Genomic DNA, 24,378 nt, shown 5'->3' on the forward strand with positions numbered 1-24,378 from the left:
TCTCTTATGTAGATGAACAGTTTTGAATTATTAAAAATCTCAAACTAGGCTATTAACTCTATTAGCTAGACATTGTGATAAACAGCCACTGGAACCATCCAGTATTTGCTGTTTTCTGAAGTTACCATTTTAAAGAAAAAAACCTCCAAACCTCAGCACACAACACTGCCTTTCAAACAAATCTGTTTTCTCTCCCCTCTAAACTTTATCTGTGGTCTTAGTTACAGCTGGAATCAGAACTTTATGGCATAAGGTGGAAAAAAGATTGTTTATTGGAAAGAACAAGTGAAAGATGTGAAAAAATACCTCAAGTCTTCAAATGACAGATGAGGGACCAAAGTATGGCCTTGGGGTCATAGGTGTCAGCGACAGAAAGCTTTTGGCAGCTGCTTGTGAAGGCAAATCATGCACAAGGTTTGAGCAGGCTCTGAAAATGCTTGAGCATTCAGAAGCTCTCACCCCTCATGTAGTGGGTGTGTGTTTTGCTCTTGACAGCAGTGGGAACAGTAACAGGCCTCAGCATCATGGCAGCCCCTGCAATATGTTTGAACTGTCAGTTATTGCTGTCTTGCCTGCTCTGTATCTTGAAATAGTGCAAAAAACACCTGGTGTTAGATGAGAACTGCAGTTATTCACACAGCCTGCATATGCACACATAGCTCTGGAGAGTAGCCGGTAGGTCAACTCCATTCATAATCCGAACATTTGGGTCAACACATACAAGCCATGTGGGGCGGTTGGTAAGCTGAGCACAAACGTCTGCCAGCCAAGACCGATCCTAGATTCACAAAGTGACAAGTGCTCTTGTTTAGCTTGGTGTCACGTCACTGAAATGCTCCTTGGGTGGCTTTTGTCACTGAACTAGAGACTGTATCTTCCTGTTATACTCTGCCTAGGAAGGTGCTTCAGGGAAGTTTTCCAGGAACTTATTTAGTGTCCTTCAAAATTAATTAGGTAGCTGGACCTGGTCTTGTGGTGATGAAGTAATTCACCCTCTGCTAGCTGCTGCTTGCTCAGTTTGGGGACATCCTATTCCCCACTGCTCGGAAGGGATCGAATACCAAACCTGGCGATGGTGGGCTCCTGGGACAGGCACAGCGCTGCTCTGAGCAGGCAAGTGCTCCCACAACACTGCAGCCTTCTCCATCCCTTTTCTCTCTGGCCCACTTTTATCCCATCTACACCATACCTGGTACAGCATTTCTTATTTCCAAAAAGTTCCCTTTACTCTGCCCAGTTAGAGTGGCAGTGTCTGTGGGAGCCAGAGCCATTTGCCTCTGCTTCTTTGACACATGAAAGCTTGTCCAGAAGCAGCCAGTGCATGTAATGGGAGGTGGAAGAGTGTCTTGCTAGGAGCTGATCCAGTGCCCCCAAATGCTCACTGCTGATACTAGAGAGAAAATCTAAGTCTCAGGAATAACATGAGTTTGGGCAGTTAATGCCTCTGAGGTACAGAGCTGCCACATTGCTTCCTGCAGGGCAGCTCTCCTCTCTGGGAAAACATTGCAGTTGTTGACACAAAGGAACCAAGACTTCCCCAGCGGGAGAAGACCTGCCTGCTGCTAGAGAAATAAAACAAAGATCTGTTTTCTTCAAGGGCTATGAGGAGTCCAGGACAGAGAGGGATAACCTGGAAGAAAAGTATGTTATAGAAAAAGGTAACGCAAGTGCTGGTGAAATTGCCTCCCCCTTCCCTGTATGGGGCAATTTGCATTACCCTTGCGTAGGGCAATTTCACCAGATTATTGGTACCAGAATAGCTGGGAGCAAAAAAAGTAAAATTGTTCTTGCATTTAAAAATTCTTATAAGACAAATTGCAAGATTACAGAGTACTCTTTGGAGATATGTGTTACAACACTGCCTGCTGCAGGTGTTAACACTGGTTGCTAAGAGCCTGGGAACACTTTTCCTCTTAATATTTAATGTTAGGTGAATTTTCATTTTCTCTTTCCACTGCTTATCTAGGTGTTCAATACCTGACTAGTCCTGAAGTATCTGCGTTGAGTTTTGTCATGGGGAACCCAGTGTTTTTCTCTTTCATCAACTTCACCTACAGCTGTGTACATTAAGCTGGAAGCTGCAGTTGGCATGTAAGTGTTAATCAGTCTGATACTAGTTGTGACTCATTCAAGCTTGCCTCAGATCTTGGCTGAAGAAGCTGCAATGGCCGATAAAGCCCAGGAAAAATAAAGCTGGTGAAGGATCCCTGAATCATGTGCAGGAGCTGTAGATAGTGATAGAATGGTGGTGGGGAAGGAGAAGACTTTGGCATTTCTGTCAACAAAGTTGGCTTTTTTTCTTTGCTGTCAGTGCACTTATTTGACACAAGAGACAGATGCTCTGCAGGAAGGCTGTGATTGCCTTCCCTGCAGTGATCTGAAGGTCAGGCTCTGCCATGGCATTTGGGCTGTAGCCGCAGGGAGGGAACAGCATGGCCAGGGAAGGGGGAGAGATGCAGTCACTTCCCCTCTGCAAAGCACTTGGGGTGCTTGGTGCCCACTGTGCTCTCTGCTCCTGCTGCAGACCAGGCCATGTCAACCAGGTCCTTTTGTGGCTGCTGGACTCTCCCTTCTCCTCCCTCGGGTGCAGAGTAAGAGCTGTGTGGCCATTCTTTTCCCTGTGCTGCCACTGCGGTACTGGTGTACTCCAGCTGCGTGGCAAAGCAGTGTGCAGGGATGGGACAGTGTGTTGCCCCTGCATGGGGCAGGTTCACCAGAACATTTAACAGGCACGAGCTTTGCTCTGCTACTGCTTTACTTTGAGCCTGCAAGTGCAAAGAGCATCTATGAACAGGAGTGAGACTAAGACATCATTTCCAAAGGGAGATCTGGGCTTTAGATTGTATCTTTTCTTAATTTGTTCTCCCAGGCTAAACTCATTTCTGTGGTGGTATCTGCTGTCTTTGTGATTTATTCTTGAAATCTAAGGCGTGAGCTGGCCAGATAAGAAACACAGTAAGCATTTTAGATTGATAACATCAACAATTACTTTTAATTAATGCTTCCAGTGTTTTGATTTAAAGAAGAAGAAAAAAAAAAACAACCCAAAGAAGCCCAATTATGCAGGTTAAAGAAAGATTTTAAAAGGGGGAGTACTTGTTATTTATGCCATGTCACTGGGCTTATTAACTACAGAATGTGCTGGAAACTCTGGAATAAAATTATGTCTAATTTGAATCTTTGTATCTGTTCTTTGGCTGGGATTACTCCAGGCATGACTGTGGTGGTCACATATAGTGCACCCACTCCGTCTCTGTGTTCGGCAGTAGTGGAAATGGGACTCAAAAGTGGTAGCATGGACTTGCTGAAGGCTCACAGTGGCATTCTCTATCCTGTTGCAAGCATGCAAGCCTTCTGTGTTTATAACTGGTAAGAGTGACGGTTGGCTCAGCTATGCTGGTAGTGCTAAAAGAAAAATGTTTCCCCGAGTACCAAGAGGATGTTGTTGAACCTTTCAGCAGAGGAGTCAGTCAGGTGTGAAGGACCGTGGAGAGGGAAATTTGGGAGTTTGCTCTTCCTTGCAGCTGAACAGCCGATCTGGCCCCTCTGGAACAAGGGCCTGGTGCAAGTCTCTGGTCCCACACATGGTGCTGCAGCACTGAGGTCCCACATCTTCCCCTTCTCCCTCCAGGGAGCAAGACCCTAGCACAGTCCCTTCCAGCATGCTTTTCCCTCCAGAGAGCACCAGTTTCACATTGGGTACCTGAATCTCTGCTGTCCCTTGGTGGCAGAGCAAGTAGAGCCTCTACCAGCTGGGGGAAGAGGGGCTGCCTTTATCCCCCTCCTTCCTATGTGCAGCAGCTCCTGTCCAGAGCAGGCTGCTGGGCAAAGCCAAGGTGACACAGGGCATGGAGAAAACCACCATAGCATCCACACTTAAAAATCTTGTGCTTGTTCAATGTTGCATCCATTTAGGATATCAACACAAGAATGGAATTAGTATGTTGTCTTCTACTAAGCTGTGCTGATTTGTAGTGACCACTATGCAGGGGCAGTACCTGAATGTTATTTATAGGCCCAGTGTCTATAGCCTTTGTGGTAAAAAAGATGGGCTGCTAAGGAGTCATGAGTTAGTATTTTTTAGTATCCCAATTCACACCTGTAGCACCCAGGAGTCAGGACTTGTTATATACTAAGCACTATCTAATTATGTAGTGAGAAGATTTACACTAGACACCAAGAGAGGACAGCCAGGAACTGCAGTATCCCATTGCTGCCTGATTTACCAGAATGTGCTCTGCACTGTGCCGCTTTTGCAAAACTACTTTGTCGTACTGAAAAGCCTGTGGCCGCTATGGGGGGGGTTGTGCAGGGATTCAAGGCGACTAAATGAGAGCCTGTGTGGAACAGAAGATACGTTGATTTCTTCCTATTTGGACTAAAGAAGCCATGTTCTGCAGGAAGAACAGCAGGTGCTTCAGTCTCCCACAGTTAGAGAGCTTGTTTGCAATGTGGTCGTGGAAACAGGAATGTGGCTCTGGTCTGAGGCTTTAGCTTTGTTTAGGCCATTAGGTCTCTTCATCCAGATGATGCAAACTTGAGACAAATGAATAAAATGGATGTATTCAAAAGCATACTAGTATAGGGTTGCAGAAGATCCCAGGAACCTGCTTCTTGAATTAATCTTCTTTACCTAGCACAGGACACTTGCAATATGAAAAGGTTAGTGTTTGGGGTTTTTTGGGTTGGGTATTTTTTTTGAGTGTACTTACCTTGAAGAACCTTCTGTAGGGACTACAAAAGAAATGACTCATTTTTATATTTACAGATACTAACCAAAAACAAAGCCTCCTCTGCCTGCCAGTGAGACATTATCAAGTTTTTTTGTTCTATTCCTTCTCTCTATCTGATATTCAGATTTTCCTTTGCCCCATTTTCAAAGAAAAGGACAGACAACAATTCTTAGTTCAGTGAAGAAAGGATCTAAAACAGTGTGTGTGCATCAAGAGAGAGATTACCAGAAAGGGGTGCGGAGGTGCAGAAATCACAAGTTTGGGGTCACCAAAAACCTGCAGGGTTTCTCTCTGAGGAGAAGGTGAAGAAGGGAAACAGATACTAAATTGTGCATCACTCTTTTGAGGCAGGGAGACCATCTTTGAGAACCAGGACATGGAAATTGCTAAACAATCTCAGTTGGCCCAGCATGTCTGCCAGTACCTACCAGTGTTGTACAGACTTTGGCACAGTGCTGTTAATCCAAGGGAGATGTCTTCACAGGAGATAGGAGCAATAAAAATTATTTCAGCGTGTTCTTTGCAGTGTGTTCCATTAAAATTAAAGCATGCAAACACATGAAAAGGAAAGCCATGCACTGTGTTTCTGGCTTACTGCCTGCTGTGAGCCCAAAGAGATGCTGACCTTTTGATGATTCAGAGCAGTTTGCTAGCAACACAGTTTGTATCTGCTTTAAAATGTTTTCTTTAACCTTATTTGTAAAACAAATTTAGATTAATTTGCCTTCAAGCCATAACTGATTCTGTAACTTGCTGTATCTTTGGGGGGAAGGGAATAGCAACAGTCATCAGCAGGCAGAGAGCTCTGGGAACTGCATGGTTCCCTTTCCTTTTCTTCTGCAAAGAGCCAGGATGCAACATTTATCCTCAATAAACCACTGTGTCGGATGAGCTACAACTGAACTGTTTTGGATACGTTGTCCTGGGGGATCTGTACAGTATATTCCTCACTTGTCCAAAGAAAAAATGGTGAAAGAGGAAGCAAAAAAGGAAGTAGAAAGGAAAAATCTCAAAATTAAGTCATGGGAGAGGCTGTGGAATTGGGAGCTGTGCTGGAGAGAAGGAAAAGGATGGGAAATGTCCCAAGGGGATGTGCTGGTGGGAGTGCACAGAGGAAGGGTAATGCTGCAGGCAGCAGCAAGAGGAGAATGGGGCAAGTTTGTAGTATCAGTGACATAAAAATGTGTTAATGTAACATTAAGTAAAATTAATAGTTTCTATTTGGGTGCCTGAGAAATGTAGTAGTTAAAACTACTAGTTAGGTAGTGTAAAACAGCTGCAACAGCAATCACTCTTAAAAGTGAGAACAACCAAACAGAAACATCCTGGGCTATTTCCATTCCCAGGTTGTACAGTTAAAATCAGGGCATCAGAAAATGTAAAAATTGCTTTAACCAGATATGCTTCATATTCTACAGTAAACATGGACTTCAAAACTGTTGGTGAGGTGAAGAGGCAAGCCAGTGAGGCCGACAGGGTTTTCATCTACAGCCAAACCGGAACTAGAAACTAGAAACTTTGTAGATGGTGTGAGCTCTAGGTCAAAGTCTTGTTCAAACCTGAGAGTTCAACCCCAGGCCTCACTCCTTTCCAGTCTTTGAAACCAAAGAAAATAGGAGAAGAGTGTGTGGCTGATTTCCAGGTACTGTTATGGCACCAGCCAAGTAAATTCTGTTACAAACCCCTGAGTAGGTTTTTGCACCCACCTCCAGCCATGGCAGTCAGAGCTGTCGGCCACCAGTTGTGGGGTCTGTGCTGAGTCAGGAGAGGATGGCTCAGTGCTCCCCAAAGCACCCCAGAATAGCTGGAAGGGGCGTAAAAACAGCAATTCTGTCAGAGATCTGGGCTGTTTGGGGTAAATGGGACTGTGGCGCTTGGATCCTATGTTAACCTGGAGTGAAGAGTGCCACACAATTGGGAGAGCCTTAGAGTATTTCAAGCTCCTTAAACCACTTTAAGGCTTTAGATGGGTTTAAAATGCTTAAAACGCTTTAAGGCCTTAGATGAGTTTAAGCCGTTTAAGCTGATTTAGAGCTTTAGAATGACTTAAGTTTTCTGGCTTTGAGTGCTTAAGGAGGTTTTGAGGTCCTTTGAGCTCTTAATTGTAAAGGCCTTTCTGAACTTTTTGAGTGAAGATGTGGCACATACCCGCTCCTGTAACTTGTGCTCAGGAACTCTTCCCTCCTGAAAGCCTCCCAAGCAACGTCTGAACCGCCAGGTTTCCCTGGGTACACTTTCATCCTCCCTTTTTTTGGGGGGGAAAAAAAAAGAGGAAAAAAAAAAGAGGAAAAAAAAAAAAGAGGAAAAAAAAAGAGGAAAAAAAAAAGAGGGGAAAAAAAAGAGGAAAAAAAAGAGGAAAAAAAAAAAAGGCTGGGAGTTGGACATCCATGTGGCAGGGATGAATGGCTAATCCAGGTGTGTGGACTTACCTTCCTCCATGCACCTGGCGAGTGTTGTGTGGGTAGGATAAAGTGCGTGGGATCTGTTATGTCGAAGCTGTGTGGAAGTGTTGCACTTAATCTCTGCCTGAGGAGTCCCAGCCAGGAGGATGACAGCCCTACCATAGAGGACATCCTGATGTCCTTGTAATCACTGTGTTGGCAATTGCTAATTTTCCACCTGAATGAGAATATTGCTGTACCTCAGGGAACATGTCTGTCCCTGTCAAGTAAACATTTTCAGGGCTCACCATTTTCAAGAAGTATTTGTGGGTAATATAAATAGACAACATTTCTTTTCTTTTGTGTTTTTTACTACCTTAATGCCCTAAGACTAGCTCTATAGGACCAGCCAGTAACACTTTTCTCTGTGACTTGGGCTAACTGCTCAGGAATAGATGCAAGTATGGCCTGGCTCTTTTCCTTGTGTGCCTTCCCAGATCCTTGATGGGCTGTATCCAGATATGCTGTGTTTAAATGGCCTTGATGGACATACATTTGCTTAATCTCTTTTTAAATCATCTCTGTGTTTGGTTCTGTGGCATGGCTTAATTATGCACCACAGGGAAAAAGCACTGCTTTTGTACTAAACTTCTTGCCTGGCAATTTCACTGGGCACCCATTGGCCTTGCATTACGAATAACCATTTGTAAACCTTCATCTCATGGGCACCCTCCATCCACCTTTCTCTGTTGCAGCTTCAAGGTGTTGTTTAGCTTGTACTGGCCTAGAATCTCTGGCCACTTTTGATTCATACTGCTTTTTGTGCTTTTTTTAGTTCTCTTCCCTCTTTCTTTTTGAGTCATTCCTGACATTCAGACTTCCTGACCCTGATAGAGCAGGCTGGTGTTTTCTTAAATCTGTCTGCAGAGACATTCCTGAGGAGCAGCTCCTTTAGTCAGGCATTTGTATTAGATATTGCTTGTATTGCATCCGTCAGCATAGAATTTCATTCGCCATTTTGTCACCCTGTTACTCAGCATTGTAGAAAGACTGAAAATATATTTCACTTATACCAGAAAATTAATGTCTTATACATTTAAATAAGTATCCTCTGGAAACTTGTATGAAAGGTTAAAATAGAAGCTATTTTACAGCTTTACTTACTGTAAGCACTACCAGCAACTGCAACATTTAACTATAAAATGTGATACAAGGACAACCTTTTGCAGAGTACTAACAGGTTTCAGAAGGGCTTTGCTCCTGTTGTTTCCTTATGCTAAAGCTTAAGGATATTAGTTCCCCAAATTAGCAAACTCCCTTGATACACAGGTCAGGGGAGAGTGATGGTTGGGGTACTGAGGGCACTGACAGAATGTAGATGAGTAGGTGTCCTTCTCAGCTATAGGTAACCATCCCCACTCTTTTATAAGAACTTTTGTGGCCTATTTCAGCCGAAAGTAAAATGGTCTAAAGCAATTTCAGTTATTTGTTTTGCATTATAATAATCAGCTCTCATATCTTATGTATGAGGAACTGATAACTTCTTGCATCATTCTGGAGTTCGAAACATCACATTTAACTGAACTTAGATGGACATGCACCTGGCATACTTTCTCATGCTGTACTCTTCACACAGAGGTTGAAATAACATGGAGGACAGCTCCGCCTCCTCTGCTTTCTACAAGGGTTGCTTCCCTCCTCCTGTAGCACTTGATAAAGGGAACTTTCAAAGCTTCTCCTTGCCTGCTGTGGGGGGACCCTCCTCCTCTTCCCATCTGTTTAAACCACTTCTGAGGGGGAATCAGGACTCAGATGATATAAATAAAAGGGAATAATGTAATTAATGCCAGTCAGAATGGTTTTGTGGAACATACTTCTTACCAAATAAATGTGATGACAAATTTTGAATGTTTGGTAAATGGAGGCAGCTGTACTAGATGTCATGTGAGGAGTTTGACTACCGGCACTGATTAAAAAAGCAGCACTATAGAATAGTGTAGCACACTTAACTGAATTAAGATCTTGGTTGACTGACATCTCAGATTTGTTAAGGATAATCACTGTCAAATTAAAATATTTTGAATGGAGATCTGCAGTGTTTGGTAAATGCCTGAATCCTCCACTATCCTTAATGATATAAATATATGAATACTTATATAAATATGAATAAAATCTGTGCTTAAAAAATATGCAGATGACACCATAGGCAAAAGGGTGATGAAAGCCAAGGGCATGGCTTGACTGGGGGCATGGTGTGCAGGTCTGGGCTTTTGAAGCAATGAATGCAACCCACTGCCCATGTGGGGACACGTGTCTGGTGTAATGCTGTGGCAAGGAGGGCTTGTGTTACCCTGAAACATGTAGACAGAGGAGTAGCAAGAAGCAATGAAGTGTTTGCTGTGGCTGTGCAGTTGTGTCAGTGGTTCTGGCACCCTGCAGCCAGGCAGCAAGTCTTAGCTAGCCCAAATTCCTCCCTGGCAGTGAAGGGAGACAGGACCCCCAGGGGCTTGATTAATTCATCATGCTAAGATAGATGCCTAAGATGAACCCTTCCCTGTGGTGCCTGTCTCTCTCCACAAAGAGAAGATGTCCCGTAAAAACAATCAAGACAACTCGTTCAGACTAAATGCCTGCTGTTCAGATGACAGAAGCTCTATGAGATAAATTTCATCTCTGTAGTCCATCATTAAACAGTGAAGCTAAAAGTTTTGAGAGCAAGGAAGAGCAAGCTGTCAGGATGATTTGAAGACTATCCTGTGGGTTCAGTTCAAGGGAGAGGCTAGCTGGCTTTCACCCATGTTCAGAAAAAATAAGTATTTGTGTGAATGAAGCACTACTTTGGGACAAGAATGGAAGTAAAATTTTTCTTTACCTCCTCTGCTGCACTTTGCATGAGAGAAGGCAGGAGAGAAGCTCTGGAAGCAAAGTGGGGGGTGGGGGAACTGGAGCTGGGAGGGGTGGGGCTTTGCCTCTGGGGTCAGGACTGCTGCAGGGTTTAAATGTTTGATGTGCTGACCCATTTCAGCTTCAGTCTGTAACGCAAGTTTGGGGGGGGGAGGAGGGGGGGCGAACAACAAATGCAGGCTTCAAAGCAACAATTTTAGTTCACCAGGAAGGGCTTGGGTTCACGTGCTCTTTATGGAAGGTGTCTGTTTTAGGGTCACAGAGCTGAAAAGTAAATTACATTTTATTGGCACCTTCTTCCTGAACTGTCCTGTTCCCAGTATCTTCTGATGCTCCTGGGTTCATATTTTAGCTCTGTGTGATCCAGTGTAGTTGGCATTATCAAGAGAAAGCTATTCAAATTTTATTCAAATAGAACAGAGTAGCTCAAAGATGAATATTTCCTAAAGGCATCTTCATCCCTCCTTCTGTAAGTTGTCGAGATCTTTTATCTCTGTTAATATTGCCTGGAGCTCCTGTCAGAACAAGACCAGGACATACGAGGTAATTATGTCAAGGTGTCCAGTCTGAGACAAACAGGGACCGAGTAGCTAGAGTCCAAACAAGCCCATAGACATGGGCCTTGGCATGCCAGATCTGTTTGCCCACGTGTAATGAACTTAATTTGGGGCAGCTATGTGCAATACCCCTGGCTGTCTCTTCTCTTTGGCATAGACACTGCTTGGAGGAGTAATGCAGCAATCCTCTCCCCTCCATCTTTCTGTGATACGTTGAGCAACCTACCCAAGCACTGCTTTACCAGTGGCTTCCCTTAGCATCTGCTGTGTTTGTAAATGAGCAGTGAGGTTGTAGGTGCAAGGGCAGTAGGGAAGACAGCTGAAGATGCACAGAAATGCCCATGCAATATTAGAACCGCAGTTGATTTTCAGTTTCAAAGTATCAGTGTTAGTGCTGCCTTTGGGTTGCAAACACTGCTGTCTACAAACTTAAATGTTGTTATAAACAAAGAAAAATAGCCAATTTGTGTTTGTTTTCATTGCTGCCAGCTGCAGTAGCTGGAGCAACTACAGGGTGGCTGGGCTTGCATTCTCTGTCTTCTAATGTTTCTCTTCTAGAGACTGGTTTGGGGCTCTTCAAGAACATGTACTGAGTTGTCTTTGATATTACAAAGCCAGCACGTAAATGTTGTTTCATATGGAAATTATTAGTTGTTTTTCAAACCTTGCTTTAATTGCAAAGATCAAAACTTGTGGTAGGATGAGCCTTTTGAGCTGAGCAGCTGCCATGCTTGGAAATGGTGAGCATTCCCTTTAATACATGCTTCTCTGGAAGATAAACAGCTCTCACAATATAGCTGGTTGGTTGTGCCATGTTCTAACACATTTTGCAGAAAACCTTTTTATCTGCAAGTGTGTTTTATCCTTCTTGGGATGGGGAGTGAGAGTCCTAACCCTTTTTTCCCCAGTAGCAGTATTCTCCTTGGAGAGGATGCTGTAGCGTGCTCTGCCCCAGCTGGAGCAGCTCTGCTTGCTGCGGCGACATGCAGTACTGTTAGGTGCTTCTGTGCCATAGAAATGTCAGTCCTGGCTCAGAGCTACCCTTTAGTATTTGTTCTGGGAAAGGGACTGTTAGACTGAATGTATTTGATATTTCTGCATCAGCTTAGGAATTGGACTGGATACAATTGAAAAAAATAGTACAAGGTACAGACTGGTACACACTGAGGGCTAATAGAAAAATGAGCACTGAGCATGGTGATCATTAAACACTTCTCAGAGTTTGTGTCTGCTCTCCCCCACCAGTATATGAGCACAGACTGAAGTGGTGCAGGGAGGAGACCGCGCAGAGCCTGTCAGCCTGCAGTCATGGAGGTGTTTCAGGTGTGGCTGTACTAAATTAGCTGAGACAATCCAAAACGTAGATAAAGTATTTTTTTACTCTTTCTTTCTTGCTTTATTCCATATTGATCATTCCTCCCTACAGACATGGTGTTTGGTGTTAGTTAATCAAATCCTGGCCTGTATTTCAGGTGTATTTTTAGTTACTCATTTGCATGAGAACTGTCTGGGTTAGTGGTTTGTCTGCTTGCCTATGCCTCTTTGGCCAGGCTGGTGATCTTTTATAGATTTTATAGAAAGTTGTGACTTTCAATATTTGGAAAATCATATTCACAGTATGGCTGTTGTTGAATAGAGAAAATTTAAGATGTTAATATTAGTGGATAGATGAAGATACCAGCTGAGGATTCACTAGTCAGCCCCATGACTTTCAGTGACTCCAAGAAGAACCATGGCTCTGTCCCCTTCTGAGCTGGGTATATCAACCCTAACATGCTGTTAACGCTAGGTCAGGCTTGGTCTCTTGTTTTCTCATCAAGATACTGAGATCTGACAGCTTGGTACTGTACAGTATTAAAGCCTTCACATCATCAGTGCTCTCAGTGTGATCATCAAAATGCTACAAAGGACTCTGTCTCTGGTCACGGTCGTGGCGTGTGCGCCAGCTACCACATCATACTCAGAGCACTGATTCAGAGTGGCATATTTAAGCACACAGCAAAGGTATTTTATCTCAGGAAGAGCCATGTTCTTTATGTGCTGGTCACAATTTGTATGTTGAAAAGCCCACTGAATGCCACTCTTCCCAAAGATTTATTAGCATATGCCCATTTCCTGAGCAACAGCCATCCCTTGCCCACAGGGATGTATAAGTCAGCATGGTATGGCAGCGGTTCTAGCATGACCTGGTGGGAGGCCTTACCTAAGCGCAGGTGACTCCCCAGTGCTCTGTGTGAGACCAGCATATTTAATTGGCTCCTCTCTATAGGGGCAGCCAGATGCTCAGCTCCAGCCACCCCATCACCCTGCTACTGCTCTTATCTTCCTGCAGAAGGGAGGAGCTGGGCTCAGCTTGTACTCCACACAGTCACTAGTCACTGAAGTCAGACTGCTAAAGCAAATGGATGGGCTGTGCACAGACGGATTGCTCAAAGCAGCAGCAGAGCTGTTTTCTGAGTAGCTAACATCTGCTGTCATCCACAGCCCAGCTGTTATTTGTAACTGAAGTCCAATAGCTGATTTTGGAAAAATATACACTTTTACATCCACTTTCTTCCCTACTCTTGTCATCACTACTTTATGTTAGAAAGCTAAAACCTCTAACTTTCTAGAAGCCTGACAAGTCCTACAAGTCTTTCAAAAATATGAATAAAGGGTTTATTCATATGCTGAGTATGCTTCAAGCTTGTTAAACTATATGCAACATGCCTGTTAAGTGAACCATGCGTAAAAAGCATAGAATCATAGAATCATTTAGGTTGGAAAGGACCTTTAAGATCATCAAGTCCAGCTGTTAACCTAGCACTGCCAAGTCCACCACTAAACCATGTCGCTAAGCACCACATCTACACATCTTTTAAATACGTCCAGGGATGGTGACTCCACCACTTCCCTGGGCAGCCTGTTCCAATGCTTGACAACCCTTTTGGTGAAGAAATTTTTCCTAATATCCAATCTAAACCTGGCCCAACTTGAGGCCATTTCCTCGTGTTCTGTCACTTGTTACTTAGAGAAGAGGCCGAACCCCACCTCACTACAACCTCCTTTCAGGTAGTTGTAGAGAGTGATAAGGTCTCCCCTCAGCCTCCTTTTCTCCAGACTAAACAGCCCCAGTTCCCTCAGCCGCTCCTCATAAGACTTGTGCTCCAGGCCCCTCACCAACTTGGTTGCCCTTCTCTGGACACGCTCCAGCACCTCCATGTCTTTCCTGTAGTGAGGGGCCCAAAACTGAACACAGTACCCGAGGTGCAGCCTCACCAGTGCCGAGTACAGGGGGACAATCACTTCCATAGTCCTGCTGGCCACACTATTTCTGATGCAGGCCAGGATGCCGTTGGCCGCCTTGGCCACCTGGGCACACTGCTGGCTCACATTCAGCCGGCTGTCAACCAGCACCCCCAGGTCTTTCTCTGCCGGGCAGCTTTCCAGCCACTCTTCCCCAAGCCTGGAGCGCTGCATGGGGCTGCTGTGACCCAAGTGCAGGACCTGGTACTTAGCCTTGTTTAATCTCATACAATTGGCCTCAGCCCATCGATCCAGCCTGTCCAGATCCCTCTGTAGAGCCTTCCTACCCTCAAGCAGATCAATGCTCCTGCCCAACTTGGTGTCATCTGCAAACTTGCTGAGGGTGCCCTCGATCCCCTCGTCTAGATCGTCAATAAAGATATCAAACAGAACTGGGCCCCGGGGAACACCACTTGTCACCAGCTGCCAACTGGATTCAACTCCATTCACCACTGCTTTTTGGGCCTGGCCATCCAGCCAGTTTTTTACCCAGGGAAGAGTACACCCCTCTAAGACATGAGCAGCCAGTTTCTGCAGAAGAATGCTGTGGGAAACGGTGTCAAAGGCTTTACTAAAGTCCAGGTAGACAACATTGACAGCCTTTCCCTCATCCGCGAAGCAAGTCACCTGGTCATAGAAGGAGATCAGGTTAGTCAAGCAGGACCTGCCTTTCATAAACCCATGCTGACTGGGCCTGGTTGTCCTGTACATGACATGTGAGCGCACTCAAGATGATCTGTTCCATAACATTACTCAGTACTGAGGTCAGACTGACAGGCCTGTAGTTCCCTGGATCTTCCTTCTGGCCCTTCTTGTAGATGGGTATCACATTTGCTAACCTCCAGTCAACTGGGACCTCCCCAGTTAGCCAGGACTGCTGATATATGATGGAAAGTGGCTTAGTAAGCACTTCTGCCAGCTCCCTCAGTATTCTTGGGTGGATCCCATCCAGCACCATAGACTTGTGTGTGTCTAAGTGATGTAGCAGGTCGCTAACCATTTCCCATTGGATTATGGGACTTCATTCTGCTCCTCTTCCCTGTCTTCCAGCTCAGGGGACTGGGTACCCAGACAATAACTGGTCTTATTATTAAAGACTGAGGCAAAGAAGGCATTAAGCACCTCAGCTTTTTCCTCATCCTTTGTCACTATTATTTCCCCCCCGCATCCAATAAAGGATGCAGATTCTCCTTAGCCTTCCTTTTGTTGCAAATGTATTTATAGAAACATTTTTTACTGTCTTTTAGTAGCCAGATTAGCTGGGCTTTGGCCCTTCTAATTTCTCCCTGCATGACCCATGACATCCTTGTAGTCCTCCTGAGTTGCCTGCCCCTTCTTCCAAAGGTCATAAACTCTCTTTTTTACCGAGTTCCAGACAAAGCTCTCTGTTCAGCCAGGCTGGTCTTGTCTGCTGCCTTGTCTCTCAGCACTATGGGGATGGCCTGCTCCTGCGCATTTAAGATTTCCTTCTTGAAGAATGTCCAGCCTTCCCGGACAACTTTGCCCTTCAGGACTGCCTCCCAAGGGACCTTGTCAACCAGGCTCCCAAACAGGCCAAAATCTGCCCTCCAGAAGTCCAAGGTGGCAGTTCTGCTAACCCTCCTCCTTACTTCTCTGAGAATTTAAAACTTTGTAATTTCATGATCGCTGTGCTCAAGAAGGCCTCCAACTGCCACATTGCTCACAAGTCTTTCTCTGTTTGCAAACAACAGGTCCAGTGGGGCGCCTTCCCTAGTTGGCTCCCTCACCAACTGTGTCAGGAAGTTATCTTCCACACACTCCAGGAACCTCCTGGACTGTTTCCTCTCCACTGTATTGTATTTCCAGCGGACGTCTGGTTAAGTTGAAGTCCCCCACGAGAACAAGGGCTAGCAATTGTGAGACTTCTCCCAGCTGCTTACAGAATATTTTGTCTGCCTTTTCATCCTGGTTGGGCAGTCTACGACAGACTCCCACCGTGATATCTGCCTTGTTGGCCTTCCCCTGATTCTTACACATAATAAGTCAACCCTATCATCACCATCATCAAGCTGTAGACAGTCAAAACACTCCCTAACATACAGGGCTACCCTACCACCTCTCCTTCCCTGCCTATGCCTTCTGAAGAGTTTATAGCCATGCACTGCAGCACTCCAGTTGTGAGTCCTCACACCATGTTTCCGTGATGGCAACTATATTGTTTTCCCGCTGCACAATGACTTCCAGCTCCTCCTGTTTGTTGCCCATGCTGCATGCATTGGTGTAGATGCACATCAGCTGGGCTTATTGATCCCACCACCTTTTGGGGGGGAGAAGCTCTAATTCCTATGTGATGATTCTCAGGCACTTTTGTGGTTTCTAACACATCAATAACCCTTGTCTTTGCTGTCGCATGGCTCTCCATCCCCTGCCTCCACTGAGATACACATAGCATCACTCCACTGCATCACACATAGCTCTAACAGCTGTATGCATTAATTGTCAAGCCCAAAAATCCTTTCCCTCCACAGCTCATTTGGACGAATACCCGCCATTTGACTGTAGCTGCCTCTGCTGTATGATGCATTCATCACTATCTCTTGATGTTTGGTTTTCTGTGACTAATGATACTACTCCTCTACTTGCCTTGTGATCAGAGCCTGTCCTTCCTATAGGAGCTTTGACTAGTGACACACCGTTTAAGACCCTTGGATTATTTTTCCATCATGCCACTGGCTGGCTGTATGACAGCAGCATGTCCCTTACATTCCCTGCTTGCTGGGCCTCACCACAGTGACTGCTCGCCTCTGTGAAGAGCAGAAACCTGCAGTAAGGATGCACCCATCCCTGTGGTGGTGCAGCAGAGGGCAGCTGAGAAAAGGCAGTGTGGGGAGCACCAACACGCTGGCTATGTAGATAAGTGGGAACCTCTCATCCTCTCCTTCCCCACCATCCTGTTATTTTTGTCAGAATGGAAACACTGCATTAAGCTGTTTCTGGTTCAGTGAAGGGGCATTTACTATCCAAAGGCAGACTGTATTTGAATTTTCTTTCAAATGCCTTGTTAACTCTCTCCTGATTTACTGTATGCACAATTATCCTGACGTTCTTTTACAACGTGCATCTTCCTCTGGGGAGAGGCAAAAAGTCACCCAGAGCAGTAGATAACTAACCATGTGACTGAGCAATCTAAGGTGCCCAGCATGGATGACACATGCATTATGTGGCTGTGGTGATACGGCTGCAATGTTGTGAGATACACCGTGGGTTTTGTACAGGTTTTCTCTTTCTCCCTTGTGCCTTATAGAGTGCTCTTTCCGTTGTCTTCCCAGAATTTATCATTGCACCATTTTCCTGGAGAAAAATAGGGTTTCACTGCCACTCCAGAATGGCTGAGTAAATCCTTTTTAGCAGGACTCCAGCATACACTCTGCCTTCTTGGGGAAATCCTTGGCATTCAGACAGTATCATTCATGCTCAGGCCCCAAGAAGTCTGTGCATGCACTCTGTAGTTGAAATTCAAAGGAGACTCTGACATGATAAACCTGTGGGCATCAGACAGGCACTCCTGTTGTAGTGGCCAGTAGGACCAGCTTACAAATAGACCAGTGCAACAGGTCCCAAGTGTTACTTAACTACACCAAAGCTAAGGTTTGAATGGTTGAGAATGGTACCAGGCATGTATAGACACAATCATCACTGTGTTCTACAGCCTCTAGCCATGTGGGTTGGTTTTTTTTTGTTTGGTTTGTTTTTTTCAATTGTTGGGCATCCTTTTTTCCCTAGAGGAGGCCCTCTATGGGACATGTCAATAACCGATGTCCCTCAGTATAGTTACTTAAAACTCTCCAGGAGAGTTATTTTAAGCAGCTTAAGTACTAAGTTTAGCCACCTTAAAGACTTAAGGCTCTATCCATCCCAGACTAGCTCTGAGGCCTCAGAATACTTTCTGCTCTGAAGTATGTCTCTGAACATTGATGCTCAAGGTTTTATTTCAAGGCTTTCCAAAGCAGGGCTGCACTGGCAGCACAAGAGCATCCTCCACCACCAATGTACCACTGAGCCTTGTTTGCTGGCTGAGGCAGTCACCACTAAGAAATTCCAGAGCATCAGATTTATGTTCTTTATAGTACTAAACATTCTGTGTCCAAGTGATTCTGGATAAATGCTATTGAGAGCAAGGTCAGTCGAAGCAACTGCCAGACTAGCACCATCTCCTTTTCACATTGCTTATGGGGAGCAAACAGTTGTCAACACTTGTTTGGCTCAGCAGCAATGGTGCCAAAGCTGCAACCACGTTGGCAGATTGCGCTGCTTTCTTGGAGGGAGCTGACAGTTTGAATTGCTTTGTCCACAGCTCATCAGTGATGGCAGTGTGGTGTACGCAGAAGCCCTCTGGGACCATGTCACGATGGATGACCAAGAGCTGGGATTCAAGGCCGGCGATGTCATTGAAGTAATGGATGCTACCAACAAGGAGTGGTGGTGGGGGAGGATTCTGGACAGCGAAGGCTGGTTTCCAGCCAGCTTTGTACGGGTAAGAGCTTGATGTTTCTTTATGCTTCTCGATTAGCACCAAGTGCTTGTTCTTTTTCTCCAGGTTTAGTGTTCTGTAGTGACTCTGCAGGACTTTCACTGCTAGAGATAGTTGGTTCAACATGTCTTGTTACTATTCCTCTACACATGGCTATGGTACATCAGGCTCTCTTGGCTGAGCTGCCACCAGTGTGGAGAAGTTCCTCTTTACATGAGTAAATCAGGGTAAGAGGTGGTTCCGTTCCAGACTCAGGAGCTAAGCTGAGCTGTGCCAGCTGGGGAGCTGCCTTGCATGGTGGCTTGCAGACTGGGCTCCTCCTTACCCATATGTATATTGGCTAATTTGTGCCCAACCACATAGCATCCCCTTCAGGAGCGAGCAACAAATACTCTCCTAGAAGAATCGCAGATGCAGCTGGCAGAGGTCTTCAATCTAGTGTCCACTTCAGACAGTATGGATGAGCACGGCACCAAATTTAGCTTTCTCCATCTGGAGCTGGGTCCAGTGCAATGCCATGTCCCAAAGTATGCAACCACCTGATTCATGCATGCACCTTCTCTTAGCCCTGGAGTTTTAAAATCATCAGGTTGCTGGGCTACCACAGAGCACTGTGTTCCAGGCATTTAAAAATGGAGAAGAAAACCACAAAAAATGTCTTGGAGGTCATGTGGGACAACTGATGAAGGGAGATATGAAACACTTGATGCTTGTGGGCCAAGGCTCTCCTAGCTACAAAGACCATATAGAAATAGCTATATAGAACAGACCAGACAGTCCCAGCTGTATATTGCAGAGGTTGGATTACTTTCCAACAGAGCATTCTGAAACACATCTGAATTCTCTGTGCAACTGAGGGGTAGAACAAGAGTCTGAGTAACTGCTGTGCACTCCTTTCCTGCTGTGAGGAGAAAGGCTTTTTTCCTTTCTTTGGGCTGTGACTGTTGGTGTGGATGCCTGACTCTGCTTTAACTGCTTCAGGGCGGGCTGCTCAGTACTGCAAGTACTGCAAAGGCAATTAGGTGCACAGATTCTCAGCCCTTTAGCTCTTTATCCGGGTCACTTCAGATCACAAGTGTCCCAAAACCAGGTGAAGCATGAAAGGAGGTGATACAAGGTGATCCGGTGTCTGTAGCAAAAGTCCTTGGAGAAGTGGGGCAGATAGTGCTATAAAAGTTTTGAAATGCTTTGTTACAGATTGCAGGAGACAGTCTTAGTGGGGTAACCATTACAAATGGTGGATATTTTGCAAGTAAGATTACTAGGACCAAACTCCCAACACTGGTGGGGACAGAACTGCTTTTTTCACAGTCAAAACACAGGCCTTTTTTTCTTTCATGTTACTGAGAAGTTAAATTGTTGTCCTGGCTGGCAATAAACCTGTGATAATATTTCAGGGGAAAGCAGACTAGTGCTAGCCATTAGCGATGCAGAGTAACAACTTCTTTTAGCAGAGTAATTGCAACACTAACTCAAGCATCTGAATGAAGATTTCGTGCTAATTATCACTTGGTCTCAAGCTTGCTGCTGGGAAGGCTGGTATGTCTGGGGACTTGGGTAAATCTGCAGGTCTCTTAGTTACTCCACACAAGTTTCAGGCCAAGGTCTGAGTTTAGGACGAGCTAATGTTGGTCTGCTCACAGTGAAGGAAAACCAGGACTGCACATCTTGAGGGCTTCACTAGCTGTTAACAGTGAGTAAATGCAATCTACGCCTATGCTGACAAGGGATGATGGGTATGCACAATCTTTTGTACATAGATATATCTGTATCAAGTGGCAAGTAATCCTGCCTAGATGAAACTACATTAAAAGTTTAAAGCAGTTCTGCAACATTGTTCTAAAAATGCCTATAGTTATGCGTGTTCCTACTTCAGCATTTTTCACTTCTCTGTGCTGGGATTGATCATTTGAGTTGTGTACAAAATATTCCCATGAGCACTCTGAGAGCTACAATACTACTGCATAAAAGAAAGCTCGTAAGTGAAATGCAACAATTGCCTGCTATTAACTAAGGTCCTTTGCTACTGTTGCAATATAGAGTCTGTAGGAGGGTGTGTCTACAGAACGCGGGTGTTTTTCTCTGCTCATGCTGTGCTGCCATCTGATGGGCACTATGAAGGAACCATGACTTTCACACACAGCCCTGTAATGTAATGCCATTCCTTACCATGCTATATGCCTACTGGCAACTGTTATCTGCTTTTATATTAACAACAGATTTTCTTTAAATAATCTTGGGGAAGCAGATACTGAGAGGCCATCTGTTATTTATAGTACGAGAACAACAATAAAGGTATATAAAAAAGCAACTATTTCCTGGTTTCCCCCCTCCGTCCCTAAGCACCCCCTCACAAGCACCTAAGCAGGTTTCACTTGATAAACCATTTTTGTCCTGGATTTGTATGTATTCTTACTGGAGGACTCCATATAATTCCTGTGACTTCTGTCCATAAGAGATGCCTGCCTGAAACCACCCATGTCATGCAGTGGGAGCAGCTTTCAGGTGGCTTGAAAGTACCCTCCCAAAACTGACTATCTGGCCATAGTCTCCCCAAGGGGGAAATGTGTTTACAGGTAATATACACATAGCAGCCCTCTTCACTCCTTATCCTAGCTCAATCTTTGTCTGCCATTCAGTCAACTGTCCCAAACTTCCTTGAGAGAGTTGTGTCTAGCAATACAAACGGTGAACATCTTGTGTGTCTGGCACAGCTACGAGTAAACCAGGATGAACCCATGGAAGATTATCCCCTGAAGGTAGAGGGTGGCAAAGAGGACGACTCTAGCAGTGGCACCCACCGCTTTGGGATGGGGCAGACCACCAAAGACCAAATGAGGACCAACGTCATCAATGAGATCATAAGCACAGAGAGAGACTACATCAAGCATCTGAAAGACATTTGTGAGGTAAATAATTGTGAATTTGAAAATTTGTGAATAAAGGGGAAGTGAATGTAAGAACTTTTTTGAAGAATAATAGACTGTCCCATTCTTGCACAGAGAGTGACCCTAAGCAGCTAACTTTTCTTTTCTGAAAATGAGACTGTATTTCCATCAGAGCCTGCTCTGCTAAATCACATTGCATGCTCAGAAAACAGAGGACAATTCATTACAGCAATATCCCAAATGCCTCTGTGTTTGAAGCACCCAGTTGGGCTCTGATTAAATTGAATTAACTGAATCTCCCAAGCCAGAGAAAAGTAAATGTCTAGCATTGCTGTCCTCTTCAATATATGTTCTGAGGTAACACAGTCAGCAACTCCAGCCTTCAGGCAAGTCATGCTCAGATCAAAACAACTGGGGGATGTTCAGCCAATTAGGTCTTTCACTTGCAAATATGCTGAATATTGCAACACCTCTTCTAAAAGAGACATGCTGTCACATACATTGGGGTAAATTAAGGTAATTGGTAAGAGTTTTGCAGGAACACAGTTCTTCACTGAAATGACACAAAAATGTAGTGTCTTACAGGAGAGCCAGCTGGGACAAAGCAGTACACACCAAACAAGCCTTTCCTTCTGCAGTGGCCCCCCATGTCCTTTGTACACTCCTTCTCCCTTGAGTCTACCAGGAATTTCCTAACACAAGCATCCAAACCAGATCAGCAACTGGATTTAATTGGCCTAAATCTATCAGTGGATCAGTGCTGGGGTCACTACACCCTGTAGTCTGCAGACAGATAAAGGTGCTTTTAACAGGAGAGAAAGCTGCTCTGGGACTCCTTCAAGTGTGGATTACAGTATCATTTAAGGCAGTGATGTAACTGCGGCTTGGCTTCCGTTTCTACCATGTTTTTGGTGATACTAGAGGAAATAATAGTTAAAACATGGATGCACTTATGCAGGAAGGGGGTACAGGAACCAGGTGTACTACTGACTACAGTCCATGGGGTTTTCTGTTGATAGCCAAAGCCCACAGAGCAAATGCCCAAGCTTTCCAATTTGGTTTCCTCCTAGGGTTACATTAAGCAGTGCCGCAAAAGAGCTGACATGTTTACAGAGGAACAGCTGAAGACAATCTTTGGGAATATTGAGGACATCTACAGGTGCCAGAAGAAATTTGTTAAAGCACTAGAGAAGAAATTCAACAAAGACCACCCACATTTGAGTGAGGTTGGCTCATGCTTCTTGGAATATGTAAGTAAATTTGACTTCATGGGAAAGGGGTAGCTGAGCATGGATTAAGCCAGAGGATTTAGAAATTGATCTGACAGAAGTGATGCTCAGTTTGAAAAAACTAACCCAACCACATTAAATGCCCCCCCCCCCCCTTCAACCACTACCCACCTCCCAACTAAACATCCTCTAGCTGTTGTGGCTGTAGAAAGAATATTTTCAAAGCACCTCAGCTTCTGAGCACTATACTCCCTGCCACACCATGCTAATTTATGAAAAAATGTAGGAAGATTCCAGAACCTCGATCTGGACCTGAGTTTACAGCTATGGTATTTTCAGGTCAGTGCAGGATCAGCAATAGCTGATCCAGTCATTGAAAACATTCAGCTGAGCACAGGCCAGAACACATGGAAATGTCTCAGTCTCTCAGATAAGCTGCAGGTGCTGTAACTTGTAATATACCCCACCCATCCCCAACTTTAGGTCGCTGGGCTTCAAAGTCGGGGGAGGATACAAATTACCAAACAGGACCTACACAGGGAACATAGAGCAGTTTGAGCCAGGCCATCACCCTAAAGAACATAGACAGTAAATCCCTTCATTTCCCTTGCAGCAAACAGAGTTTCAGATATACTCTGAATACTGCAACAATCACCCCAATGCCTGCATGGAGCTGTCCCGCCTCACCAAAGTTAACAAGTACGTCTACTTCTTTGAAGCCTGCCGCCTGCTGCAGAAGATGATTGACATCTCTCTGGATGGGTTTTTGCTGACTCCCGTGCAGAAAATCTGCAAATATCCACTGCAACTTGCTGAACTGCTCAAATACACCAACCCCCAACACAGGTAAGGTCAGCATGGTGGGGAGGGAAGGAGCGAGACTGGTCTCATGGAAATAGACTAATGCAGAATCATGTATTGAGGGCAGCTTGCCAAGAGCAGCTGATACCATGATTCTTCTGTGTTACCTCATAGTAACCAGGAAAAAAAAAGAGTATTTTTCTATCAAATACATCATTTTCCACTACAGTAGCACTGGCCTTTCCTGTCTGTTACAGATCTGGAGTTCCAAGGTCCACCTTATAATGGTACTTTTCTATTTTATTTGGCCCACAGATCTGTGATATCAGCACATACATACTTTGGAGTTAAATGTTTCCAGTAGTGGTGTTGAAAACTTTGCCTCCAAAAGCACTGGTTGAATATACCCTAAAACATCCATGTAACTGCACCACAGTACATCAGGGCTGAGTGATGGTCATGAATTTTGCCCAGTGCTTCCCCAGTGGGAAGTTGTGGCCTACAGCAGTCAAGCCATGCACACTCAGTGCCTCTTCAGCACTAGCTTAAAAGCATCCAAATCCCTTGCTCAGTTTCAGGGTGAAGGCACTGCTCTCGGCTGGAGGAACTATGTCACTTAAAGCATTTGAAATAATTAGCTACAGAAATAAAACATGAAAAATCTATATTAAAGGAAAGTGTTGATATTGGTCTGTTGTGGCTTGACTTAATTTTACCTTCCTAATTACAGAATGGTTTTAAGCTGTCTTATTAAATCTATAAGCATGTTGTTCTGAAGCTGACCTCTTAACAGAAAGCTCCTTAATGCAGTACACAGATGTTTTGAAAATTGTGTTAGAGACAAGTGGTGCAGAACAGCTCCTTCCCACTACTCTAAACTCAGCAGAAGTAGCTGGTGGCAGCAGATGGTGCGTGGGGGAGGGTAGATCAGCTTCTGTCCTACCCTTCCAGATAAACCATCAGCTCCTATTTGAAATTAAGCCAATTATTGCTGAACTGCCTTACTTGCACATGACAGAATCAGTCCCTGTATGAAAACAGTGGCATTATGAATATAACGTATTATGTTGTGGAAAAAACATGAGGCTTGGAAAGCCCCGGAGATTCT

The 24,378-nt window shown here is 44.7% G+C and overlaps 1 protein-coding gene across 3 annotated transcripts in view; it reads left to right on the top strand.

The window, feature by feature from the left end:
• Window positions 1-24,378, top strand: part of ARHGEF4 (Rho guanine nucleotide exchange factor 4) — a 247,389-nt gene that overhangs the window by 215,431 nt on the left and 7,580 nt on the right. For all 3 annotated transcript variants that reach the window (XM_075032005.1, XM_075032006.1, XM_075032007.1), the window contains 4 exons: window positions 18,176-18,355; window positions 21,067-21,261; window positions 22,311-22,490; window positions 23,083-23,315. In XM_075032005.1, the coding sequence (XP_074888106.1) occupies window positions 18,176-18,355; window positions 21,067-21,261; window positions 22,311-22,490; window positions 23,083-23,315 (788 nt within the window). The remainder of the gene's footprint in view (window positions 1-18,175; window positions 18,356-21,066; window positions 21,262-22,310; window positions 22,491-23,082; window positions 23,316-24,378) is intronic.

The sequence above is a fragment of the Buteo buteo genome, chromosome 7 (assembly GCF_964188355.1).
Source record: "Buteo buteo chromosome 7, bButBut1.hap1.1, whole genome shotgun sequence".
NCBI lineage: Eukaryota > Metazoa > Chordata > Aves > Accipitriformes > Accipitridae > Buteo > Buteo buteo.